Genomic DNA, 27,239 nt, shown 5'->3' on the forward strand with positions numbered 1-27,239 from the left:
ACTTTGAAGGAGTGTACCACTCTTAAGTTAGTAGCAGGCTTATTTTCATTGAATGTTATGTGAATTATTTCCTGAAACTTCAAAGTGAAATGCACAGTTTGAAAGAATTAAATAGGTAGGTCTGTTCAAGTATGCTACACCTCATTTTGAGACTGGCAATTTTCCAGCAATACATATGTATTGAAATCTACTTCTGCCAGGTCCGTACATACAGTAAGTAGCTAGGCCCTGCCCTCAAAAAGCATGTAATATAGTAGGAGAGAGAGTGCTGTGATGGTGCCGGCACAAGTACCCCAACCATGCACAGGAGACACCTAACCCTGTGCGAGATGGGTGTGCTTGGGCGGGCCCATGGAGGCTTTTGGGGATAATTGACATCTATATTGCAATCTGGGGGATAAATAGGAATTAACAGGGACACGGTAGGGAAGCACAGGGCTTTGCCCTTTAGAAACTCACTATCTAATGGGGCAGACAGGTAACACAGGCAGCCAATCCTAATACAGTTTGTTGTAAGAGAGATGTGGTCAGAGTTCTCTGAACATGGGTGAAGAAGTGGTTGATGCCTCTTGACAAAAAAGGGAAAGTTTCATCACCCCACGGGAAGTGAGGCTTGACCGAGGTGCTGGAAGATAGGAATGCATTAGACAGAGGAAGCGGCGTATACGGGAATGGAGACGAGGATTAGCGTCACTGGGTTTGCAGGGAATGATGAATGGCTGAACGTAGATAGGGTAGGAGTTGGAGGAAATGAAACTAGAGGTAGGCAAGGGCCACATCTTTAAGGATGTATGCCATGCTAAGGAATTTGACATTTATTCTAAGAGCAGGGAAGAAAATGTGATTGTTTTCACCAGGGAGGTCTCTGCCTGTGTCACACAGAAAAGGAACACCATTAAATGATTCAGCTCAGCACTTTCCATCTGCGACAGGACAGCTACATTGGAAAACATCAGAAACAGAGAGACTTGGGGATTAGGAAAAGAAAAAGCAAAGGAAGGCAGTGGCATAGTAAGTGTTTTTTTCTGTTGCAGCTTTAGACCTTAATTTTCTTTTTATGTGCCTGTTTGGCAAGAAGGCCAGTATAGGTTAGAGCCAGTGGGCCGGGTCAGTTTTCCAGGTTCTGATGGTCCTGGCCATTGACTTACCAGAGGCACACGCTCCTTGGCTTGGTGAGGACTTTTGAGAATTTCTCCTTGGGTATATGTACATGGCACTATTTCCCTCTACTTTTATGTATTTTTAAAATTTCATAATGAGCAACTTATTTCTTAAGTAGTTTGATACCCAAGAAACTCTTATAATAACAATTAAAATACGTTTTCATCCTCATCAACTAAATTTATTTTCCCTTCCTACAATATTAAGCATCATTCTTAAATGTGTTACGTATATGATACTTTAAAAATGTGTATTTTATTTATAGAGCATGCCAAGAATAAAGCAATGTAATGTGTGGGATGTGTTACAAATAAGAGCAAATCATCTGCAGTCTCAGAAAAGTACAGTTGTGCAGGTCATAGAGGGTGATTTATCAGATTGCCATGGATTACTAAACAGAAAAAATGGGATTCCTTTTTTCTTTTCAAGGGGCACTAACTTTCAGGAACAGTATTTCTTTTGGCCCTTAAGTTCTTTAACAGGCCTTATAAAAGGTACCCAACATATCTTCCCATTCTCCAGAGGGCTGTTGAGCAGTGGTATGGAGAGCCAGCATGTACCACTCCCATCTTAAAACTTATGGCAGAACTGATGCAAAACAGGTAAGAGGCATGATAGTGAGTGGAAAAAAATCTATTTGGCTGCAGCCTCCAGAGATCATAATTTACTACCATATGTGTGTATAATCAAGACTAAGCAGGAACCCAGGAACCGAAACAAGGTGATCAGTGATAGCAATAGAATTAGAGACATAGGCCGAGTCCTTTTGGGAGAAAGAATATAGTGTATGTACTTAGGTGTATATGGAGCTGGGAAAGCAGTTGAAGACTACAGCCACCCTTGTTTAATCAAAGGCACGAAATGGAGGAAAGGCAGCTGTTTTCACTGTTTCACTGCTTAACTGCAACTCTGTAGAATTTAAAGCAGGAAAGAAGTTTCAAGGTCTCTGAAGTCAGATGCTTCATTTTATGGGAAAGGGAGAGTCCCAGGGCAGTTCAGGACACAGTCTGTCTCCAGAGCCCTGGGGACTGTCCTTGCTTTGACTTCTGAGTTATCCTTCTTCCCCTCTGCCACGGTGCATGTATGTGGGTGATTGATGCACTCAAAATTTTCATTTAAACAGCAACTACAACACTTCCCAGAAATTGCCTAGTTGACCTTACAATTTGCATAGACTGGCAGAGATTCAATAACTCTGCAGATAAATATTAACAAAGATGTAGCCAAAAGAAAAAAACTGCAATAAGCTCATTGTTTTACCTCTTTAAAATATGTCACTGGGAATATGGCTTCGCACCAGATTACCTGTCACTTAGCCATGCTGTCTCATCAGCTCCTCTTTGTAAGCCGAGTGCTGGAGGGAAATGCTCGGACAGGAGTATGGGTTGCGGCTCTAATTTTATCTCTGGTGCTGAGCTTTTCACAGCAATAATTTTAAAAAATTTTAAACAAGAAGTGGAAAAAGGCCTGGCAAAGAAATAAATGTGAGTATTATTTTTTTGAAAGCTGTTAGTTTTTGTTTTTGACCATTGTCATAGCAGCTATGTATTTTATATCAGAAATTTAGTTTTTAATCCATTATAATTTTTTTCAGCCAGATGATTGATATTATTTATTACTGATGTAACATTTAACACTAAAGGAAGAAGCATCACATTGTATATTTGAAGTATCTTATATCAGCCATGGGCAGATCATTTATATCTAGCACAGTTGTCCTAACAACTACCTAGTGAAAATCTGCAATCTCAGAAAGTAGGTTATCTTGTCTGTTTCTCTAGAATCCAGTGTGAATTATGCCTCTACATTTCTTTGTAATTCAGGAATTATATACCAACAAATGATGTGTTCACAATAATATTACTAATAAGTTATCATTGACTTTAATTTTAAAGTATTTTGAAAAAGCACGGGAAAGCAGCAATTCATTCTACTCCTGGCTAACAGTACTTTAGCAAATGTCTTTTCTCTTTGATATTTGTTTTACCTGCTTTCATATTTTTACCAATTTTAGACATCATTTCTCCAAAGCACAGCGGCAAGGCAGATCAGAGCCAGCTGCAGCCAAAGTGCTGTTTAAAAAGCTAATATTGTGACAGGATGGCATGTCCTTTACTCTGTCCCTACTGCTCTCCCACCTTTCAGGAGCCAGGGAAGTAGAATTGCCCTCACTTGGAACTTCCAGGATGTGTTTTTCTTGCCTTGAGTTGTATGCAATGGAAACTATAGCCTGTATGTAATTCAGTGTGTTTGAAATGTGCTTGAAGTAGCAGATGAAGCATTATGCATGTGTGCAGTATTAAAGGTACCTAGATTTCCTATCTGTCACTTTAGAATTTGTTTTTAAAATGTATATTGGGCACAACAAGAGATCTCGAATGTAAATATCTATCCAAGTATCTATATAAACTTACACGTACACATCTGGGGTTTTTATTACTATCTATCATCCACTTTTCAAAAAAGGAGAAGGGTAAGAGCTTTGTGATAGAGGATATCAGGATATTGTTTTGAGAGATAAAAGTGAATTCTTTGAATCAACAAATAAGTGAAAATAACTTTTCTTAATTGTTCTAGTACCTTTGCAGTGAGAAAATTAGCACACATATTGATGGAATGGCACTTTTAAATGGGGATGATTGTACTGCCCCTACTCTCACACACTGAAATGCTAGGCATTTTAAACCTGTGTGTGGTTCCTTTATTTGCACAGGTAGTCTGATTTTTTGCTGTATTCCTTAGGTCTCAGCGTTTGAATTTTGATGTGTCATCTCCTAATGGAATTCTTCTCTTCAGAGAAGCTAGTAAAATGATTTGCACTTATGGTGAGTATCTTTCTCCATATTTGTCTCTGCAATATAACTTTATCTCTTTGGAGGAAAGAAAGATGTTAGTTATTTTGTTATTTTAAGCTTCATATCTGTGTGCATTTGTGAAGTGGGTAATAGGAGTGCAAAAGCCAGGTAGCTATCATCTTGGCATCGGGAGAAGTAAGCAGCACACCTCTGACTGCACATCATTCCTGACCAACTTGATGAATTTCTTTTGGAGGAAGTTGCAGTGTCAGTAGGCAAAGGGAATACACTAGGTAGAATATTGAAAAGTTATAGCATATTCAAAATTGCTGAAAGTTCTGTCAGGGAGTATGCTGTCTTGGGTGAAGGAATGCCTAGACCAGTGTGTCACCAGCACTGAGTTTTGGAAAAATATTCTGGTAAAGAGCAGTAAATACTGTATTATAGGGACTCTGGGGCATTATACCTGTGGAATCAGAGTTCAGTAGTAAAGACTGTCCTATTCGACTATAGTCCAACGATGTGGTTAGGTGCTAGAATCAGGCCTTAGAACTACCATGAACCCTAATCCTTACCAGTTGTGACAGCCTCATCAGTGAAATTCTAAACTCAGGTCTTTCTGTAGCCAGGGAGTGGGGATAGGGTGGGTAAGAATCTTCTCCAGTTTGCCACCCTGACTGAAGGCCACGCTTGGCTGGGCCCCAGCAGTGCCGTCTGCCGGGTGTTTCCCCTGTGCTCTTTACTCTGCCCTCTTTTTCTCTGCCTGTCATTTCTTACTTCCCAGGTCAGGGCCAGTTCCAGGTACATTTGCTCTCAAAAGTGGCTTGTGATTCTCATATATCTTTTTGAATCTGCTAGAAATAGATTTTACAAAATTTTATAAAGCTGCTTTATTTTGCATTTGTGTGTGTTTATGTGTGTGTGTGTGAGAGAGAGAGAGAGAGAGAGAGAGAGAACAACCATTAAAAGCATCCTACTTTTTTAAAAGTAAAAGCCCTTTTTTTAAAAGGCAGAAAAACAGTTGTTTTAAATTTTTTTACATTGATTCAGAATATATTCTGGGGCTCTGATCTGTATACATTGTAGGCCTCTGTTAAAAATGCTTCGTTTTCATTGTACAGTTAACTTTTAGATTTGGAGATTGTAAGTGTATGAAAACTACAGAAATCACCTAATTAAAACCAGTAAGCTTGCACTCTCTTATTTTCATCTCTGCACACAACTCTGTTGCCACAGGTTTTGCATCTCTTGAGAATGGACGCATTAGAACCGTAGAGTAGAAATGCTTTGCTGCTGAAAGGTTAAATGGGCCCCTTTAAGTTACTCTCAGTACATTCGCCACACTTCCATGTGTGTCTAATGCCTTTCAGTGTCTTACACAAAGATGTATGTCTGGACCTTCTTCCAAAAGCGTGGTACCTTAGAAAAAACATAATTTTGGAGATTAGAAGATCTGAGTACCAACCCTTATTGACTCCATGACCTTCAGCTAAGACACCATACCTTTTTGTGCCTGGTTTTCTCATGCAGTATAAAATTAGGAATCCAGTTATCCCTCCACATCTATGGGGGACCGGTTCCAGGAACCCCCTAGGATACCACAATCCACTGACTTTCAAATCCCTTATGTAAAATGGTAGAAGGAAATCAAAGGCTCAACGGGAAAATGTCCTTCAACTTTGTCACCAGTAACTTTGAAACATGCACTTTACACTGAGTGATAGAAAAATGCTTTCACCTTAGCTGATTGCCATGATGCTGACTGACCCCATTAACCAAGCTGGTCTTGTCTCTCTTTACCTCCTGTGACGTTTTACTACCCTTGCCTTTACCTCGAGAGAGTCTGATGTGCTCCCTGGAGGGAGATCATGAGAGTGCCCCCCAGGGGCCTGGAGGATGAGGGAGACAGACTGGGAGGACACACAAGAGCCGGCATTATTTATTTCTTTGGTGAGCCACGGTGAAAGAACGGGAGGCCCATGGAGGAAAAAGGCCAGAACTCTGATCCCTCCTGTCCCCATCTGCACTGGGCTGTTTCTCCACTCCGCTCTCACGGGCAGGGCTCGGGTAGCCAGGGGAAGGGGAGTGCAAAGGGGGAGGAGGGCTCCTTTCCAAATGCACTGGGCTCGCTGCACACTTTGTGGGATACCTCCACCTCCTGCTCAGTGAGACTGGCAGAAAAATAATACTTGTGATATGCTGTTTTATTTATCTGCATTCTGTCATGATATACTTTGATGTAAGTTTTTAATTTCGCTGCGGCGCTCGGCGCGCTGGCCGTTGCGCGCGGGGTCAGCAGCGAGGTTAGCCGCAGCAGCGCAGAACAATTTCCTGTGCTCAGCCCAGGTAGCGTTTGGGCCAGGGTGAAATCCTGCGTGTTTCCAGTGCAGCCCGCTCTTTCTAATGAGCTCGAAATTGCTTCGAGAGCATGTGTTTTGAAACTTAGTGCTGTGATCCATTCGCCTGAGCAACTTAATAAAAGACATTTCTTTCTTAAATTTTTGGTTAAAATGTTGCATGCAGTGTAATAAATGTTATTACTTTGGAAACCTGCTTCTCAGTTTTAAGAGCTGGATGTTTTTTCTGCTCAATTTCCATTTGTCTAATCTTTTCTTCCCTTCGCCTCTGGGTACTGGTATCTTTGGTGACATCTGTTGGTTGAAGAGTGCACAGAAGGGAGAAACAGTGGTTGTTCCCCAAGACTGGCGCAGGTGGAGCTGCTCGTATCCCTTCCCCAGCTACCTGATTTAAGCTTGTGTGAGATCTGAACTTTGAAAGTGAACAGGACCAGCTGTGGTTATTCACTATACATAAGAGTTGATGTTGGGCTCCTTTAGCAGGACACGTAAAGCATGACTTCATGACATGCACAAGTTGAATTTGTAAAGTACAAGCCACTGCTATTTTTGGTGACCTAGATAACAGATTAGTGGTTTCCAAACTGGGTTCTGCAGGACCCCAGAGATCTGTGAAAGTGCCACAGAGACCCTCCAGGCAGGGAGAGGCAAGGACCTACTGCCACTTGGTCCAGAACCACCCAGCTATATAGTTGCACTAGATTTGTTTGTAAAGGGGGTCACCTGTTTAACAAAATTTTTATAAGAGAGCTGGAATGTACTAGTGGAAGTGTTGGAAGAATGAAGACTTGTGATTGTATACTCATGTTTAAATGATTACAGTAAGACCGCTAAAGAATGCATTGGTCTTGAAATAACCAGAGACTTAACAAAATGTCCCCAGGAAATAATAGTTCTGGAAGTCAGATTGTCAGGAACCATAGATATAGCCTTAGATCTTATCAAGATCTTGGTTGGGAACATAGAATGACATAGAGTAAAGCTCACAAAAGCCTTGTGATACAACGAAATGATGAACACCTTGAGGGTCCCACCACCAGGATCAGGTGACTTACGAAAGCACTGCCTTTAGGAATACATTCCACAGGGAATCCAGAAGCTGCAAGACTTAGAGAGCCCCCTTTGCCACAGCACATCTATTGGCCATCTGTATGTCCTCTTTGGAGAAGTATCTATTCAGGTCTTTTCCTCAGTTTTTAATTGGATTGTTTGTTTCTTTGGTGTTGAGTTTTATAAGTTCTTTATAAATTTTGGATATTAAACCTATATCAGATGTATCATTGCTGAGTATGTTCTCCCATTCAGTGGGTTGTCTTTTCATTTTTGTTGATGGTTTTCTTTGCTGTGCAAAAACTTTTTAGTTTGATGTAGTCCCTTTTGTTTATTTTTTCTTTTGTTTCCCTTGTCCATGGAGATACATCAGAAGAAAATATTGCTGCGAGAAATGTCCAAGATTTTACTGCCTATGTTTTCTTTTAGGATTTTTATGGTTTCAAGTCTAACATTTATGTCTTTAATCCATTTTTAGTTATTCTGTGTATAGTGTAAGAAGGTGATCTAGTTTTATTTTTTTGCACATGTGTCCAATTTTCCTAGCACCATTTATTGATAGACTCTTTACCCTATTGTATGTTTTTCCTCCTTTGTCAAATATTCATTGACCATAAAGGTGTGGGTTTATTTCTGGGCTTTCTGTTCTGTTCCATTGATCTACATGTCTGTTTTTATGCCAGTTCCATGCTGTTTTGATTACTAGGGCTTGTAGTATAGTTTGTTTACCATATCGGTTTAAAGAGCTGCAAAGTATACCATTTTATGGTCATACTATAATTTTATTGAATTATTCCGTTTTTGATAAATGTGATATTTAATAATATGTCATTTTTACTATCATACACCATGTTTCAGTGAGCAACTTTGTACATTCAGCTTTTTGAGCTCTCCATTCATTCAACAAATGTATATTGAGAGCAGCAGCTGCTTTTTCAGACTCTGGATATGTCACTGAGCAACACTGGAAAAGAAATTATTTAGCATGTTAGAAAGTAATAAGTGCTATAAAAAAGAAGAAGAAAGCAAGTTAGGGAGGCCTTATTGAGAAGATGACACTTGATCAAAGACTTGCAGTAAATGAGGGAGTTTCTCATGGGATATCTTGGGGAAGAGCATTCCAGGCTGAGCAACACCAGGTTTTGGGTCCTGAGGCAGGAGTGTATCTGGCATGTCTGAAGAATGGCAAGGAAATCAGTAGCGGAGCAGAGTGAACCAAAGGAAGAGAAATAATAAGAGCAGTGTCATTAATGTCACGTCTTGTAGACCATTGTCAGGACTTTGATGCTAACTGTAGGTGAAAGAGAGGGACTGTAGAATGTTTTGAGCAGAGGAATGACCTGGTTTGATAGTGGCTTTGACCAACATGATAGCAGTGGGATTGGTGGTAAGTGGTTGGATTCTGGATACATTTTGAAGGAGGTTGGATATATGGAGTGAGAGAAATGATGGAGTCGAGGAATTTTGGCATAAACAACTGGAAGGATGAAGTGACCATTAACTGAAATGGGAAGGCTGTGATGGGTGTGAGGGGATCACAAGTTCCATTTTGGTCATGTTGAGCTTGAGATGTTGATTAGACACCCGAATGGAGAGTGTGGATGTGGAGTTGGATATATGGTCTGAGGTTTGGAAGAGAGGTCTGGTCTGGAGAAACAAAGTCGAGTGATTGACTCTTGGATGGTATTTAAAGCTGGGAAACTAGACAGATCACCAATCATAGGGGGCGAGGGGATCATGTAAATGTGGAAGACCTAGGTTTGACTTCTGGGGCACTCCCGCATTAGGAGGAAAGAGAGTCGAGGAGAGACCAGCAAAGGAGAGTGAGAAGGAACAAACACTAAAGCAAGAGCAGATCAGGAGAGTATGTGTCTGTGAGACAAGGAAGACGGGGTAGTCAGCTGTGTCAGGAGCCGCCAGTGGATCCTGTAGGGTGATGGCTGAGATGGTGGCGAGGACCAGCACTCAGCAACAAGGAGATCACTGGAAACCTTGAGGAGAGCACTGTCAGTGGAGCGGGTGTAGAAGAGAATCAGGAAGAAATGATGATCGTGAGTATAGGCGGTGTTCTGGAGCAGTTTTGTCACAAGGGGAATAATACCTAGCATGGAAGTAGGGCCTAAGAGAAGGTTTTGTATTTTTTTTTTAATGGAGGAGATAGTAGCATGTTGTGTATTCCAATAAGATGATCTAATAGCAACAACAAAAAGATTGCATAGGCGAGAGAGGAAATTGGTGCTTTGTCCTTCAGCACATAAGAGGGGTTGGGAGCTAGTTGAACATATTGAGAGGTTGGCTTTTGCAGAAGACAGTGTATGTGAGTGCAGATGCCAGTAGAGAGGTGGGAATGGTATCGAACATTTAGATTTAGAATTAGAATATATCCCTGGAGGTGGGTTTTATACATTTTTATCTTTTTAATAAATATTACTAAATTGCCTTCTAGACTGGCTATACTAACTTATATTCCCACAGTTTTCTTAGTCTCCCACAGCCTCATCAACACTATATTGTCTTAACCTTTTTCAGTCTGAAAGGGAAATATATTCCTCTCCAGTCTGCACAGCTTCAACTCCGTCCCAAACTATTGAGGTCAAGGGGCCTTGGCTGGTTTGCAGAGAGACAGTGGGTGGAGTGACCTGGAGTAAGGACAAGTTTGCAGTTCTCTCCCCATAGCTGTTCTGATGATGAATGAAGACATTCAGCCTATAGAGCTGTCAGCTAAGCAGCAAATTCACTTTAAAATTTTAGAGATTAAAAGGGAAAAAGAAGAGGTAAATCAGTGTAATGGATTGCTTCACATGCCAGGAAATAACATTGTTCATACTGTTAGCTCTCCTTGGTACAACATACAGCTGTAGTATCTTATCCTCTGTACCTTTTTTTTCCTAAGTATTCTTTTAAAGGCCCAGAGAACTGGTAGAATATGGGGCTTGGAACCATACTGACCCCTGGAGCCATTGCTCCATTGAAGGAACCAGAGGGAAGGCAGTCAGAGATAAAGCACTGACCTTCCGTTGAAGTATGTACTGGAAGGAAGTGACATTATTGCACACACACACCCAGCTTCACCAACTCCTCTAGGCCATAGCTCCCCGTGTGTGAGCTTACGGCTGTTAGACTGGAGAGAAACGACCCCGGTGCTCCGTGTTGTTATGGTTGACTTTTACTGAGCATGGGGCTAGTTACTGGGATAAGCCTTTACGTATGCTGGCTCCTTTACTCCACACACGAGCCTGTGAGATATAGGGACTGCTCTTGTCATCTTATAGATGAGGGACTGACTTACAGAGGGTAGTAATCTGCTCAGACACCCAGCTAGTAAGAGAAGATACGAGGTCAAAGCCTAGGTCAGAGTGACTTAGACGCCCACCTCTTCATCACCGCATGTTTATGAACTGTGTTTATCTTCAGTTGGAACATTCTCTTGGTCTCTGGTTCTCCAGCGGTGCCTGAGACGGAAGCTGCTCCTCTGTAGAAACCAGGAGGAAGGGGAGGACTTCATGGAGTCAGTCACTCAGCAGAGAGGGAGTGTGTCAGAGGAAAGAGTTTTTTAAAAATAGACCTGAAAGTAGATCTTAGATAAACCAAAGAGGAGATTCTACATCTTTATAGATACATCCCTCTCTGAACCTAGATCTTGAACTATCTAGAAGGGCACTTCTGAGTACTGGAAGCTAACAACAACAAAAACAACAGAATGGCTTCCCCAGAAGGACAGTATGAGTGTAACTGCTGGATTTTAAGTTCTTTGAGGGCAGGGCCTCCAGTTTTAGTAAGTATTGTTGAGTAAAGCTGAATTGGTGTCAGTAAATGACAACTTAGCCAAGTCTTCTCTTTTTTTTAAATTAAATTTATTGGGGTGACATTGGTTAATAAAATTATATAGATTTCAAGTGTACAGTGTTATAATGCATCATCTGTATATTGCATTGTGTATTTACTATCCAAGTCACCATATATTTGACCCCTTTATCCTTTGCTACTTCCCCCGCCCCTCTTTCCCTCTGGTAACCACTGCACTGTTGTCTTTGTCTATGAGCTTTTGTTTGCCTTGTTTGTTCATTTCTGTCCGTAGTCTTTTGTAGCCACCATGGAATGGCCCCGAGGCACTGGATCACAATGAGATAAGCATTTCCCATTTCTAACGTATTACTCACTCTGCTTGTGCATGGTTCATGATCGTATACTGTTCACTGTTTTAATTAACACAGATGTGTCTGAGACAGTCCAAAAGATAGGCGCCCCAAATTGCAACTTTTGCATAAAGGTAAAAGTGTGGTTCTAAATAAGTAATCCTTGCTGATAGATTATCCAGTCCTTTACAATCAGTTTTTCCCCCATCAGAGTTTTTGGTCTGCCTATTCCCATAATACCTTTGCTTCCCCCAGAGGGCATCAGCATAAAAGTCCCAAAAGATGACCCAAAATGTGTAAACCACTACCCCCCTCCCTCCAGTTACTCTAGCTCTTTCCATCACATGTAACAGTGCTTTTCTTTCCTGGGAAAGGGAGAGAGGGGAAGACCTACCTTGGTTTATACTGAATTTGAGGCAAAGGTAGAGAAGCAGTGGTTGACAGCTGCAATACCCTGCTTTCTTAGCCCTCCATACCTCTGCATTTAATCCACCTGGAATACACTCCTCTCCCTCCAAGTTCACCTGGGAAACTGCAGTCGATCCTTGAAAGGTAACCTATTCTATGATGTCTTTCCCCACTGCCCTCCTGCCCAAGCAGAATTAGCCTCTTCTATTCCCATATCATCTTGACTCATCTTTCTGATAGTGTTTGTCGGCTTGTATGCAATTATTTATTTATTAATCCATTTCCTCCACCAGACTGAACTCCATCAGAGCAGAGGTTTTATTTCATTCATTCATTTATCCCAGCACCTCACACACAGTAACTGTTAATGCTGTCATATTGCGTTGAGTCTCAGTGGAACTCACTGTATACTATAAGGTGAGTTAGGATGAGATCATGTGAGAGGATATAAAATTTGGTATGGAGTAAATTCCAAGGGATGCTTCAGCCTTTCAGACAGTGGTTTTGTCATTCAGATGTAGAAATTATAAGTGAAGTTCTTATAAGAAATTATAAGTGAAGAAATTATAAGTGGGCTTCTAAGGTTGCACAGAAGAAAACCTGGATATGGAAATGTTTCAGTAAGGCAGACCAAGGGTGGTTTTATGCTCTGCTAGAAGTATTGGTCTTTCTTAGCCTCTTAGTGCACATGTGGTTACCATAATAAGCATATTGCTCAGGAGTCAAACAAGGGAAACAAGCACTGTGACACTTATGGAATAGGGACTCTATTTTAGGAATTAGACCTTGTACAGTCTTAGGCAAAGATGGGGAAATAGGTCCAGTGGGGAGAGTTGGAAGTTCAGGGGGAAAAGCTGATCGGCCTTTCTGAAACAATGGCAGGGATGGACAAGTTGGAGCTGGCAGAAAAATATAGAAGCTACACACCCAGCTGCTAGAGTGGGAGCTGAAAGGATATGAGAGAGGGGCACTGGTGTAGTGGTACAGAAGTCAATGAGAGGCTGCACCTCTGCAGACCTGTTGCTCTGTAAGTTTGCTGACAAGAGCTTGGTAGTGGGCTTGGGGTCCTTGGTAGTTGTAGACACAGAGCAGGAAAGAGCAAGGATAGACTGAAACCCAGTGGCATTTCTACATCTTACTCTCACTATCTCTAATCACAACAGCCTTAAGAGAACTGTGGTGGCTACTTCACTTCCACCTTCCAAATCTCACACAAATTTCTGTTTTGCCCAATTCTAGCCCATAACCATACAGAGAAATGGATTCTGGGAAAGTTAATTCTTTTTTTTTGTTTTTTAATATGTCTTTATTGATTTCAGAGAGAGGAAGGGAGAGGGAGAGAGAGGCATCAGTGATGAGAGAGAGTCATTGATCGACTGCCTCCTGCACGCCCCCCACTGGGGATGGAGCCCGCAACCCTGGCATGTGCCCTGACGGGGAATCGAGCCCCGATCTCCTGGATCCTAGGTGGATGCTCAACCACTGAGCCACTCCAGCCGTGCGGAAAGTTAATTCTTATTTAGCCAAGCTGACACAGTACAAAACCACAACAATGAACCTCTAAATTTTGTAAATTTAATTTAGTTTCAGTTTTAGAAGCAGTACTTACTTGAACAGGAAAAAAATAGAGCTAAGAAACATGTACAACTTGATATTTTTTGAAGAAGCATTCTTGGGTTTTGCCTAGTAATATACTTTACTGGCACACATTTCAGGAACAAATTGTTAGTTGTAAAAATTTTAAATTTCTTTGTCTTTTGATGGTCAACATAGAATTTAAGTACAGTTTTTAAAGCAGTCATCTCTTGAGATCTTCTGAAAAAGGATCTAAGGAGTAAAAGGAAGTAGCATTTATTGTGTGCTGTGCCATGAACTTCTTGTGTGCCTTATTTCATTTAATTCAAATACCAAACCTACGAGGGTCCTAAAAGTGAAGTAACTCAAGATCAAGTTTATATAAAAAGGTTAAAAATTCACCCCAGAATTTAGAGTAATTTATATCTCAGTCTAGGTTATCTTTTTCTCTTGACTTAGTTGGTTATTTACTCCTTTTTTTTAATTGAAGAATGGATAACACATATATTAAAATACGTAAACTAATCTTGAGTACAACTCAATGAAATTTTATGTATCTATGTATACATCCAGATAAAAATATAGAATATTTTCTAATACCCTTGGTTGATTTTCCTTCAGCCATTTGTACATCCCAGGTAAACTGCCTTATATATTTATATTTTCATTACATGAATGGTATAATTTTTGGAACAGTAATAGGGGAGGTGAACATAAGCAGTAAAGTAAAGATGTTAAATATTGTGCCTCATAACTGCTTTGAATTGTATCTACTTATATCACTTTCTCTTTCTGCTTTTACACTAAAACAGGTAATCAGATCCTGACCCTTGGGAGCCTCTCAAAAGATCAGATTTATCCAATGAAACTCAAGGGCATCTCCATCTGCTATTCGGCTCTCAAATCTGCCTTATGTGGAAATTATGTCAGCTTTGGCGTCTTCAAGTTGTATGGGGACAACCATTTTGACAATGTACTCCAGGCCTTTGTCAAAATGCTGCTGTCAGTGTCCCACAGTGACTTGCTAGTAAGCAGCCCTGCATCCTGGGAATCTTTGTGTGAAATGTGAGGTAACACCCCCCCCACACAGACTGCAGTTGTAACAGTGAAACTCAGGGAGTTCGAACAGCACCAGGACATTTTACATTTTAGGACAGCATCTTGATTTAATTCACAGTCTTTGAACAACTGTGGTGGCTATATTTATATAATTAAATGTGCAGTTTTGAAAACTGCAGCTCCCACCTTCTGACAAATTAGTCGTCCAGAACGCTCCAGGTCTTGCAACCTAGAGAAAGTATAATTAGCAATTTCAGCTAATTGCTTAGAACTCTACTTATAATTCAGCAAAAGTCTCTGTTTCCTACAGCAGAAAGTGCAGGGTTGGCTACAGGATCCTCCCCTTCGATTCTCCTCTGTCTGCTTCCCCTGCATGTCCACTAAAAGTCTGACATGGTGGGCAGATTGCTGACCTGGCAGCTGAGCAGCCTAGTGTAGTCTCAAGTCTGCCACTCACTGGCCATTTACCATGAATCAATCACCTTCTCTATTTCTCCAGGCTTTCATTTCCTCACCTTTAAAATGAGTGAATTAAACAGAGTGATCTCTAGGTCCCTTTTCTACTCTGCCATCTAGTTTCTGTGATTTATGTCAGTGGTTTTCAAACTTTGAGGCCCATCAGAATCACCTGCGGTGCTTGTTGGAAATTCAAATGTCCAGGCTCCTCCACTGAGCTGTGTCATTATCAGACTTTTTTTAAAAAAACAGTTCTGCCTGATTACACAGAAGCTAGTACACGCCCAGTGTGGTTACAGTAATTACTTCGGTAACACAGCCAAGTTCATGCTCAGGCTTAGTTCGGGCCCTTCCACCTGCTCCCAACCCAAGGTCACAAGAAAGATCTGGGGACCTTCATGAGTCAGCTGTGTGAGGGATGCTTCTTGACATTCTGGTGGACTGGTGGACTCTTCTATGTTTCTAAACTGGCCTTAACAGAACCACCTCTCAGGCCAAAGTTGTAAAGCCTCTCTGTGGTAGAATGGCATGCATACAGAAGGCCGCCCGGGTGACAGAAATCCTGAAGTAAAAACATGAGTCAGACCAGCCCTGTGGTACAGCCATCTCCTTGAGGGGACCCTTCTACAGTTGGGGTCCTCCAAGAAAATAATGTTGTTCTAGGAATGTCTCTGACCTTTTTTCTAATAGACAAGCAAATTTCTAACTCAGTCATTCTCAGAATTGAGGGTGCCTAGGACTCCCTTAGTGTACATATTTAAAATGCCCATGTTCGGACCTCTTTCTAGAGTTTTCATTTAGTGGGTATGGAGTGGGGATCAGAAAACTGCATTTGCAACAAGCACCCTATGTCGTTCTTATGGACATGGTTGTAATCTCACTTTAAGAAATACCGCTCTGGTTTATTTCTCTTTTGAGTGTCCTTTTTTTGATACTGGTTTGAGTTTTATTTCACCTTTTCCAGTTATCTTTCTCAGGTACTTATCTTTTGCACATAGTATATGGTAATATATTAAGCCATCTTCCAAATTATGATTTAGTCAGATGGGTTGACATTGTGTAAATATAGCAGAATATAATGCCAAATCCTATTCTAATAGCAAATTTCTTTGTATTAAAAAGAAAAAAATGTTGCCAAGCCACTATTAGGCAACATTCAGTGTTACAATATTCCAGCCCAGAAAAATAATTCACAGTCTTCTAAATTCCATATGATAGGGATTTTACTTGCATTTAAGTGTTAGTCATATAAGGTAAAACTGACATTACATACTATGCTGTAGCTTCAAATTAGGATTTTTGGATATTAAGGGATGCCTGTTGAACCCTTTAATTGCTGAATTGAGAGTCATTATGTCATTTGTTCCATATCTTTATTTTATATTTATTTTGTTTAAGTAAGCTTACCATTTTTAATATTATAGATGGCAATTTCCACTGGGCTGTAGCATGCCTTTTGCTTCCGTGACTTGACCTTCAGTATCTCTGTGTTGTAGCAATATCGGAAACTGAGCCAGTCATATTATCCACTCCTGGAATGTCTCACCCAGGACCACATGAGCTTCATCACCAACTTGGAGCCTCCTGTACTCCTGTATGTGCTCACATCTATCTCAGAGGGGCTCACTACTCTTGGTAAGTAGCATGGAGAACATTGTTTCCAGAGGAAAAACTTTATGTGGTCTCAGTGTAAGTGCTCATTCAGATGATCATCTAAAAAACGGGCAAAGATTGTGTACACAAACTGAAAGATTGTAACTATTACTTGCAAGTGAGAAATGTTTGTGTTATATTTTGATACACAGTTTATTTTTTAATCAGCTTTATTAAGGTATAATTTGCCCACATAAAATTCATTCATTTTAAGTGAACAGTTCAGTGAGTTCTGACAAATGTATATACACAGTCATAAACCACTGCAGCCAAAATATAAAACATTTTTATCACCACCAAACACTCCCTTGTGCCCCCATCTAATCAATCCTTCCCCCTAGCCCTACCCCCAAGGAACCACTGTCTATTTCTCTCACTATAGCTTGCCTTTTCCAGAATTTCATATAAGTGGAATCATATACTATATAATTCTTTGTGTCTGGCGTCTTTCATTTAGCATAACGCCTCTGAGATTCATCTGTAATGTTTTGTGAGTCAGTTAGTGTTTCCCTTTCTGTTACTGAGTATTATCCCATTTTATGGATTGCCACAATTTTTTATACATTCACCAGCTGTTTGAAATTTGGGCTGTCTTCATTATTTAGTTATTTTGAATAATACTGCTATGAACACTGATATACAAGTCTGTCTTTGGACAAATATTATTTCTCTTGGGTAAATACCTAGGAATGGGATTTCTGGGTTGTATGCTAAGTATATTTTTAACATAAAAAACTGCCAAACTGTTTTCCAAAGTGACTGTAGCATTTTGCTCCCTCTAACAATGTGTAAGGGCTCCAGTTGCCCTTCCTCCCTAACACTTGTTATTATCAGCCTTTTTAATCTTAGCCATCCTAGTGGATGTGAAATGGTTTACTGTTGTTTTAATTTGCATTTCACTAATGAATAATGATTTGAGAATCTTTCCGTGCTTATTTGCCATTCATGTATCTTGGTGAAGTGTTTATTTAAATCTTCCACCCATTTTTTAAATTGGATTATCTTTATCTTATAAGTGTTTGTTACGTATTCTGGGTACAAATCCTTTTTCAGATATATGTTTTGCAATTATTTTTTCAGCCTTGGCTTGTCTTTTTATTTTTGCAGCAGAATCATCTGAAGAACAAAAGTTTTTAATTTTAAGGAAGTCCAATTTATTATTATTTTTTCTTATAGTTCATGTCTTTTGGGTCCTAGTCTAAGAAATTTTTGCTTAACACAAGGCCATAAAGGTTATTTTCTGTGTTCTTCTAGAAGTTTTATAGTTTTAGCTGTTATGTTTATGTCTATAAGCCATTTCAATTAAATTTTTTAATATAGTATTATGAAATAAAAGCTGAGATTTTTTTTGAACATATGGATATTCAATTGTTCTAGAAACTTTTCTTGAAGAATATCCTTTATCTATTGGATAACTTTGTGCCAATTCTATACTGTCCTGATTTATAGTAAGTCTTAAAATCAGATAGGATAGCCCTGTTTTGTTTTTTTCTTTTAAAACTGTCCTTGCTATTATGGGTCTTTGGCCTTTTTACATAAATTTTAGAGTCAACTTGTCAGTTTCTCTTGTTAGAAAAAAAAGAATGAGCAGGGGAATTTTGGTTGAGATTTGCATTTAATCTCCAGCTCAATTTGGGGAGAATTGACATATTAGCAATATTGAGGGTTCATTTCCTGAAAGTGGCATATCTGTCCATTTATTTAGATCTTTAATGTTTATCAGTAGCATTTTTGTAGTTTTAAATGTATGAATCTTGTACATATTTTGTTGTATTTATAACTAAGTATCTTATTTTTTTTATGCTGTTGTAAATGGTATTGAATTTCAGTTTCTTATTGTATTATTTTTTGCTGCAATGTAGAATTACAATTGATATTTGGATGTTGATCTTGTATCTTGCAACCTTGCTAAACTCACTTATTAATTCTAATAGCTTTTTATAGATTTTTAAAGATTTTTCTACATAGATGTGTCTGCAAATAAATGCAGTTTTACCTCTTTGTTTTCCCAGTCTATATCGCTCTTTTTCCTTGCCTTATTACACTGGTTGGACTCTACAGTACAATGTTGAATATAAGTAATGATAGCAATGTCCTTTCCTTGTCTCCAATGTTATGGAAAAAGCATTCATTCTTTCATCATTTAGTATAGTGTTAGCTCTAGGTTTTTCATAGATGCTTTTTATCTTATTGAGGAAATTTCCTTCTATTGTAGTTTTCTCATTGTTATCATGAATGGGCATTGGGTTTTATCAAATTCTTTTTCTTATATCTATTGAGATGATCATATGGTTTTTCTTTTTTGGTCTGTTAATACATTACATAAAGTTAATCATCACTGATGTATATTTGAATGTTCAACCAACCTTGCATTCCACACTTGGTTATAATGCATTATCCTTTTTATAGATTACTAGATTAAACTTTCTAAAATTTTGACACATTTTTACATCTATGTTCATGACAGATATTAATGTGTTCTTCTATAGTTCTTCTTTTATAGTTTTCTGTTCTCACATCTTTGCCTTGTTTTAGTGTCAGTGTGATCCCCTCATAAAATGAGTTGGGAAATGTTTCCTTTCCTGTTTTCTTCAAATTTGAGGTAAAATTGTTATTGGTTCTTCATTAAATGTTTTGTAGAATTCTCTAGTGAAACCATTAGGCCTAGATTTTTCTTTTGTTAGGAAGTATTTAACTACAAATTAAATTTATTTAATGGATATAAGACTATTCAAGTTACCTATTACATCTTGACTAGCACTTGGTAGTTTGTGTCTTTAAAAGGATTTGTCCAGCCCTGGCCGGTGTGGCTCAGTTGGTTGGGTATCAGTGTGTGCACTGAAAGGTTGCCTGTTGGATTCCCAGTCAGGGCACATGCCAGGGTTGCGAGCTCTATCCCCAGTAGTAGACATGCAGGAGGCAGCCAATTGATGTTCCACTTTCACATCAATGTTTCTCTCTCTCCCTTTCGACTTCCTGCCTCTCTAAAATATCAATTAAAAATTTTTAATTTATCCATTTTTAATCTGGTTTGTCTGACAGTGACATAAAATTGTTCATAGTATCCCCTTTTATACAACTTGTTTTCTCTAGAATCTATAGTAATATCCCCTCTTTCATCCCTGACATTGGCAATTTGTGTCTTCCCTCTTTTTTTCTTGATCATTCTGGCTCTAGGTTTATCAATTTTATTGCAAAGAGCCTTAGCTTTCAGATTTCATTGATTTTTCTTTATTTTTCCATTTTTTATTTCATTGATTTGATGTATGATCTTTATTATTTCCTTCTTGAAGTTTACTTTGCTTTTCCTTTCTACTTTTTCAGGTACAAGCTTAGATCACTGATTTTAGCCCTTCTTTTCTAATATACCCATTTAATGTTTTAATCTAAGCACTGCTGTAGCTGTACCTCACAGAATTTTTATATTTATGGTTTTCCTACTGGTTAAGAACATTTCCTAATTGCCCTGCTGATTTCTTCTTTTACCAAAGGTTGTTACTTAGGAGCACATTGTTTAATTTCCAGATACTCAGAGATGTTCATGATGTGTTTCTGTTACTGATTCTAGTTTAGTTCCATTGTGGTCATTGAATATACTCAGTGATTGTTATAACTTCTATATTTATTGAATCTTTTTCATGGTCCAAAATACAGTGAGTGTTCCATGGACATTTGAAATGAATGTGTATTCCTTTTTTGGGAAAGCATTCTATTTACATGTCAGTTCCAATTGATTGATAACGTTCACATTTTTTTTATATCTCACTGGTTTCTTGTTTGTTGGTTTTCTACTTGTTCTGTGAATTACCAAGAGAGATATGCTAAAGTTCCCAACTATAATTATAGATTTGTCCATTTCTCCTTTCAGTTCGATCAGTCTTTATATAAAGTATTTTGAAGCTCCATTATTAGGTGTATAAATATTTAGGGTTGTTATGTCCCCTTGATGAACTTACCCCTTTATCATTATGAAATGACCCTTTTTCTCCCTGGAATATTCTTTCCTCTGAAATCTACTTTGTCTGCTATTACTAGCCTCTTCAGCTCTTTTGATTACTCTTAGCCTCTTTTTTATCATTTCGCTTTTAATCTCTGTCTTTATATTTAAAGTTGGTTTCTTGTAGACAGCAGGTATTTTATATTGCTCTTATAAGAAGTCTTTTCAAACTTAGTGGCTTAAAACAATGTAAATTTATTACCTTATAGTTCTTTAGGACATAAATCTGACATGGGCCTCAACAGGCTAACATCAAGGTGTCAGCAGAGCTGTCTCTCTTTCTAAAGGTGAGTCCATTTTCTTGCCTTTTCCAGCTTCTGGAGACCAGCTACATTTCTTGGCTCATGGCCCCTGTTCTCCATCTTGAAAGCCAGCAACATTTTCTCTCTCTGATCATTCTGTTATATTGTTCAAAGACTAAAGTGACTTCTTTGCAGATCTCTAGAACTCTCTCCTTGAATAGCTCCCACTCTCTGATACTCTGCCCAACAAGTGTTAGCTGTCTCAGCCTCCCCAAGTTCCAGCTGTTTCTCTTCAACTCAGTGAGAGGACTTGACCTTGTTTGGTTTCCCCCTTCCTCGCCTATAGCCTGGAAACTGCTTTGGGCAGTCCGCTTGAGCACTTGTGTAGGTATTACCTCATTTGTTTCCCTCCTCTCTGGTTTCATAGTCCTGTACTACTTGTGCAATAATTGAAAAATGTTGTTTCATATATTTTGTTCTGTTTTCTAGTTGTTTGTGGTAGAAGGGAAAATTCTCATAGCAGTTAATCCTTCATGGACAGAAACTGATGTCTTTTATTATTACAGTTTGGCTTGACATTCTTTTATCTCACATCAAGTAATACCTGAAGATTTTGAATTAGTTGCAGGTGGCTATATTCTCAAAGTGTGGTCTGGGGCCTGGAATCTGCATTTTGACAAGGTTCTCAAGCGAGTCTTGACAAAGTGGCATTATGTAGACAATACTGAACTTGGAATTACGTTCTAGTGCTGCCACTTATTAAATATCTGATCATGGACACCTGCTCTGTGCCTGAGACTGTCATAGATGTTTTCATATGTTTTATCTCATTCTCAGAACCATTCTGCCTACCAAAGTAGGTAGGATACTCTTGACGGCACTGATTGTCCTTATTTCCTCCTTGATTGTAAGCTGAAAGAGAGAACAGGCTTGACTACCACTTTTCCCAGTGCCTAGCATGTAATAAGTACTCAGTAAATACTTACTGAGTGAATTAATTAGGCAAGATTATTTTCATTACCTGGATAGTAAGCTGTGGCTCAGAGAGGTGAAACTATTTGCCCAAGTCATACAACTAATAAGTACCTGATCAAGGAGTCTTTCTAACTAAAACTCATTCATTCCTTTTCCCCTGCCACCCTGCTAGATGGACCTGATAAAGGTCACAGTTGTGATGGCTAGATGCCTAGTAAAAATGGTTTTCTCTGTATTCATGATTTTATCTTCAATCTCTTATACTCTTGCAAAATGGCACTATAACCATTGGATAACTGGCCGGTGAGCTGTGCTCTGTGTCCTTAAGAGGACTATTTAGATGCTGAAAGTAACCACTTGGCTTCCTCCTTTTCCAACAATGATAAATTTGCAGAGGTATTGTTTTGGTTACAAGTAGGTTTCAGTTCTGCTGTAGCTCCAGTGGAGAAAGTGAGAGGGAGGTACAAAAAGTTGAATCGGTGATAGAGTAGTGACTTGCCCAATATGCTTAACATGATATTAAAAATTTTAGTTAATCATCATTCATTAGCATTTTTAATTTGGGCCAACTATAATGTGGGGCAAGATTAAAGATGAATAAGAAAAGTAATTATACTTTCTATCCTTTGTTTTGTAAATTTATCTTTATTGTTGAAAGTATTACAGATGTCCTCTTTTTTCCCATTGATCCCTTTTACCCACCTCCACCCCCATCTACCATCACCCCCCACCCCCACCCCCACTCTTCCATACAGAGACCAAGCACAGGGCTTGCAGGAAGCTGCTCTCAACTCTTTCATTCACTCAGTATCCACTGTGCACATAAGTTATGTACCAGGTACTATTCTAGACCTTAGCAATACTGAAGGGAACAAGACAGATGAGGTCCCTGCTCATATGAAGTTTATCTTCTAGTGGGGAGAGATAAACAGTAAACACACACGAAAATGTCAAGGCATGATCCGTGCTAAACCAAGATTTAAAATGGGATATGGAATAATAGGGAATGATTAAGTGCAGCTTCTTTAGAAGAAGTGATCAGGGAAAGCCTCTGACGGTGAGCTGTGGCAGGGACAGGGATGCCCTCCAGGAAATAAAGGAAAGCACAGAGGTCAAGCAAGGAAAGGTGAGGGCAGGCGAGAAGTTCCACCAACTGGAAACCACCAGATCTAAAATGTTGAATATCAATAAAGAGAATGTGTTGTTATTTTGACCACATTCTTTAATTGGATGGACCAAATAGTATGAATGTAACATGAGAGTGAAACATTCAGGAACTATTTAGAAACTTAAGAGACCTTGTACATTAGTTTCTCCAACCAAAAACATGCTAAAGAGAGAAGAAAGCTATGGATTAGCTACCTAGAATGGCAGGCTTGATGTTTAAGGGATTGAAATAGCCAGGAAAACAGGTAAGTGAGAAGGGAAAATCTGTGTGTCATGCACTGTGTTAGGCACTTTATCTCATTAATTTCTCACACCGCCTTTTGAAGTCCATGGTAGTAAGCACATTTGGCAGAGGTGCAGATTGAAGCTCCGTAAAGTTCAAACATCTAGAAAACAAAGATTCAAATTGAGGCCCGCCTGTTTCCAAACCACTGCACCATCCAGATAGGCCTTTTGTTTCTGAAATTGCCTTTCACACCATATTTTTCCAAGACCGTCACATGCCCTTCGGCTGTGGTGAGAAATTTTGAGTCAAAGCCAGATTTCAGCTCAGCCCCACTATCTTTCTTCTGACTCCCAGTTAAGCAACTCTTTCCTACACAGTTAACTTTTCAGAACAGCTTTCTATGGTGGGTCCTGGGGAGTAGGAGGGCTGTTAATGATGCATGTGCTTCCTGTGGAGACCAGTTGCAGGAGAGAAGGAGCATTTGGTTGTTCTCAGAGCCAAAGAAGTTGCTACAGAGGGCAGTGCCTAGCAGGCTTAAAGTTATATCCAAATTGTCTAAATTATTGATGGATCCTTCTTGAAATATTCTAAACACCAAGAACTAGGACAAAATATGAAAATTCATGACTTCTGCTTGTTCTTTCATGTTAAGAGAGTTTCATTATTTGAATCTCACACAATAGCTTGAGCTGCAGATAAACAAAACCAATAATAATACATAGTCTTCAGCATGGCTTGTTCTGCTCTTGGTCAGATGCCCCCAGTCCTTCTGATCCACGCTTTTCCGTCTGCCCTGAAATAACGTTTATCCCTTTCAGAGTCCCCACCCATAGATCAGCCGTGACGCAAGCTCTTCTTCTTGCTTTTACTGCAAGGATTTATCTCCAAGTTTTGCGTCTAAAGTGTTTACCTGGCTTTTTCATAGCTGACTCAGTGGATTTGAACCTTTTAATGCAACCTGCATGGCATGTGGTCACCAAATCTATGTGAAGTCTTTGTAATTTTTGTATGAGTGATAGCATATTGCTCTTGGGGGGAACTCGTGGGGGGAACTGTGTCTGTTTCCTGCTCCCTCCTTTTGTAGATGTTAAGTTACTCAATCCATTTACTTTCATGGTTAGGACTTCCAAAGTAGAAATGTGAAGGGAAAGAGGAAAACAGTCAGGTTCACCAAGTCTGTGCTTGACTTCTGGGCCAAAAGTAACCCAGTTAGTGGGGGAAGATGAACAGTTAATTAATTATCGATCAATTAAATATCAAAACTTTAGGAGGGAAAAGAGCTTCTTTCTTAAAAGCCTTTAGCTCCACAGGCTCCCACAACTGTTGTCTTTGACCATTTTTTAGACTTTCATTCAACCCTTTGTGATCCTGCATCAACTATCATTATCCTCAATTTTAAATGCCTACATTTGTATTTCAAAACTTGCCCCCAACACAAGGACACATGGAACAGACTGACAGAGGTTGGTGGTGCAGGGGGACAGGATAAAAGAAGGTGAAGAGAGTAGCCGAAGAACATGTATACACACCCCATGGACACAGACAGCAGAGTGGCGCAGGCCGGGCGGGGGGCGGGAGCTGGGTGAAGGTGGGCAAAGGTGGGGGGAATGGGGGTCATTGTAATAGTGTCAACAATTTTAAAAAAGCTTGCCTCCAACCTACCTCTTTCTATTTACTATGTCATTTCTTTCTAAAACAGTGTATGTGACAGAGTTTTTAAACTGTAGTGTCATACCAGTTGTAGGTTTTATTAGTAAACACACCTCTACCAGTCTACTGCTCTCCGAGTCTACCTCCGGTGCCATGTTTTGAGTGCCCTTAGTGTTTCTAATTGTTTCTCTTGCTGTTCCTGTCACTAATCAAGTCCTAGTATCATGTGAATGTGTCACCATTAGCCAAAAAAAAAAGTTGGACAGTTTCATACTGTGAATTCAAACCATGAATTTTGGATAAGCCATTTTTCTCATTTGAAAAATGCAAATAACAACACATACTATATACAAAGTGGTTTTTAGAAGTTCGTGAAATGATCATTTTAGTATACAAAGGAGACTCAATAAGTGATTGTTCTATCATGTCACTTGCTTAAAAAGAAAAAACCTTTAATAACACCTCTGTTGTCCTCAGAAAAGACCCCAACCTACTTTGTCAGCTTTCTCTCCCTGACTCCCCTCCACGTTCTTTCACTCAGACCGGAAGTCCTACCCCCTGGATGCTCCCTCCTCTTTCACCACAAGGGCAGCCTTTGAGTCCCCTTTGTGTTTTCGGATGGTGCTCATGCTTACATATATTCTTCCTTAATACCTAATTTTGCTTAATATCTACTTATTTTAGTGGTTAAGAGTATAGATCTAGAGTCCAACTTTTTGTCTATTTTCATATCATGGCTCCACAGTCATCACGCTCTGTGGCTTTGGACAAGTCACACAATCTCTTTGTGTCCTCCCCGTAAGTGGCGATAACAGTAGTAACTATTGTAATGCTGTTGTGAGGATTAACAATAATAATCCGTGTAACTAACACAGGAAGTTCTCAATAAACATCAGCTATTGTTGCTGTGAGACTGTCTAGTTATTTTCTTCTCATTCAGCTCTGCAGTACATTTTATAAATGATGAGAAAGGTTAACTACTTCTTTCAAAGTAACAATACAAGTGATTGAAAAAGATGGGATTTGAAAACAAAGCCATCTGGCTTCAGAATCCATACCTTTCTATCACATATGTATGTTGTGTTAATCTCTCTACTAGAAAAATGCCCTTCCTTGTGTCTAACTGGAATAGATTTTCCAAGCCCATCTCAGGGGCTGCCTCCTCCAGCACACTCTCCCTTATCCCCATCAGTGATGTCTCCCTCACAGTCCTCATAGTAGGGTGTCACTCATTTTCACACAGCTCTCTGTTACAGTGATTCGGGGACTAAATTACGACCTCTCTGGCACCAGAGTGGGCGTTTCCCCTGAAGCGAGAGCACTTTGCCCCAAGTAGATGTTTATTAAAGTCACTTGAATTGCACAGAGGCTCTTTAAGGTCACCTATGGGAAATTCTGTCCGATTCTACCCAGGAATCATAAACTGCCTAAGACATCTCTCTCTGTTCCAGGTCCTGCAGTGGACACTGAGTTTAAAGAGATGAGTGAGGCCAAATCCCTGCCCTCAAGAATTTACAGTTTGAGAAAAGTGCTTTAAAACCAGAAAGTGATTTTGATTTTTTTAATGGAGGCATTGTAATGAATGAGATGAAACAAACGCTTCAGTAATGCAAATGACTTCTCATTTGTTATTTGTACAGATACAGTTGTCTCCTCCAGCTGCTGTACCAGTTTAGACTACATCGTCACCTACCTGTTCAAGCACATAGCAAAGGAGGGCAAGAAGCCGCTTCGATGCAGAGAGGCCACCCAGGCTGGCCAGAGACTCTTACACTTTATGCAGCAGAACCCAGATGTCCTACAGCAGGTAACTGGTGGATAGTCTCCTAGCTTCAGAAACAGTGTCCCCAAAAGCCAGTCTGGTCTCCAAATATCTCTGAGAGCACCTGGTCTTGCCGAGGTTCCTTACCAATTATTTCCTAGGGGTATTTTTCCTGAAGGTAGGATAGTGCACCAGCCCTGGGATTGTCCACCCTCAAGAAATCTGAGTTGTTCATCTCACCTCAGTGAAGCTAGAATTCAAAAAGAGGCTGGCTCTTTCCCAGGCAACTTACTAGGAACTTGCCATTCATCACATTATGGTTAGTGTTTTTCCCATTTTAAGATGAGAAATCAAGGTTCAGATGGGTCATATTCCCAGGAGCATTGAATAATAAGTAATGAAGGCACAATTTCTTTATTGTCAGATGTGTTTTTTGACTGGCTGATATGAGATACGTCCAAGTTTAATATTGTTTTTAAAAACTCACTTCTGCATATCACAGTAACAGCATGCATAAAAAGAAATATATATGTTGGAAATATTTCAGAAAGAATAATACCATTTTTCTAT

At 39.5% G+C, this 27,239-nt stretch overlaps 1 protein-coding gene across 2 annotated transcripts in view; it reads left to right on the plus strand.

Annotated features, from left to right (window-relative positions):
• RANBP17 (RAN binding protein 17) overlaps positions 1-27,239 on the plus strand; it is a 219,085-nt gene that overhangs the window by 166,760 nt on the left and 25,086 nt on the right. For both annotated transcript variants that reach the window (XM_087816967.1, XM_087816968.1), the window contains 5 exons: positions 1,656-1,763; positions 3,904-3,986; positions 14,295-14,509; positions 16,494-16,632; positions 26,548-26,714. In XM_087816967.1, coding sequence (XP_087673093.1) covers positions 1,656-1,763; positions 3,904-3,986; positions 14,295-14,509; positions 16,494-16,632; positions 26,548-26,714 — 712 coding nt within the window. The remainder of the gene's footprint in view (positions 1-1,655; positions 1,764-3,903; positions 3,987-14,294; positions 14,510-16,493; positions 16,633-26,547; positions 26,715-27,239) is intronic.

Source organism: Miniopterus natalensis, chromosome 4, assembly GCF_054644295.1.
Source record: "Miniopterus natalensis isolate mMinNat1 chromosome 4, mMinNat1.hap1, whole genome shotgun sequence".
Classification (NCBI taxonomy): Eukaryota; Metazoa; Chordata; class Mammalia; order Chiroptera; family Miniopteridae; genus Miniopterus; species Miniopterus natalensis.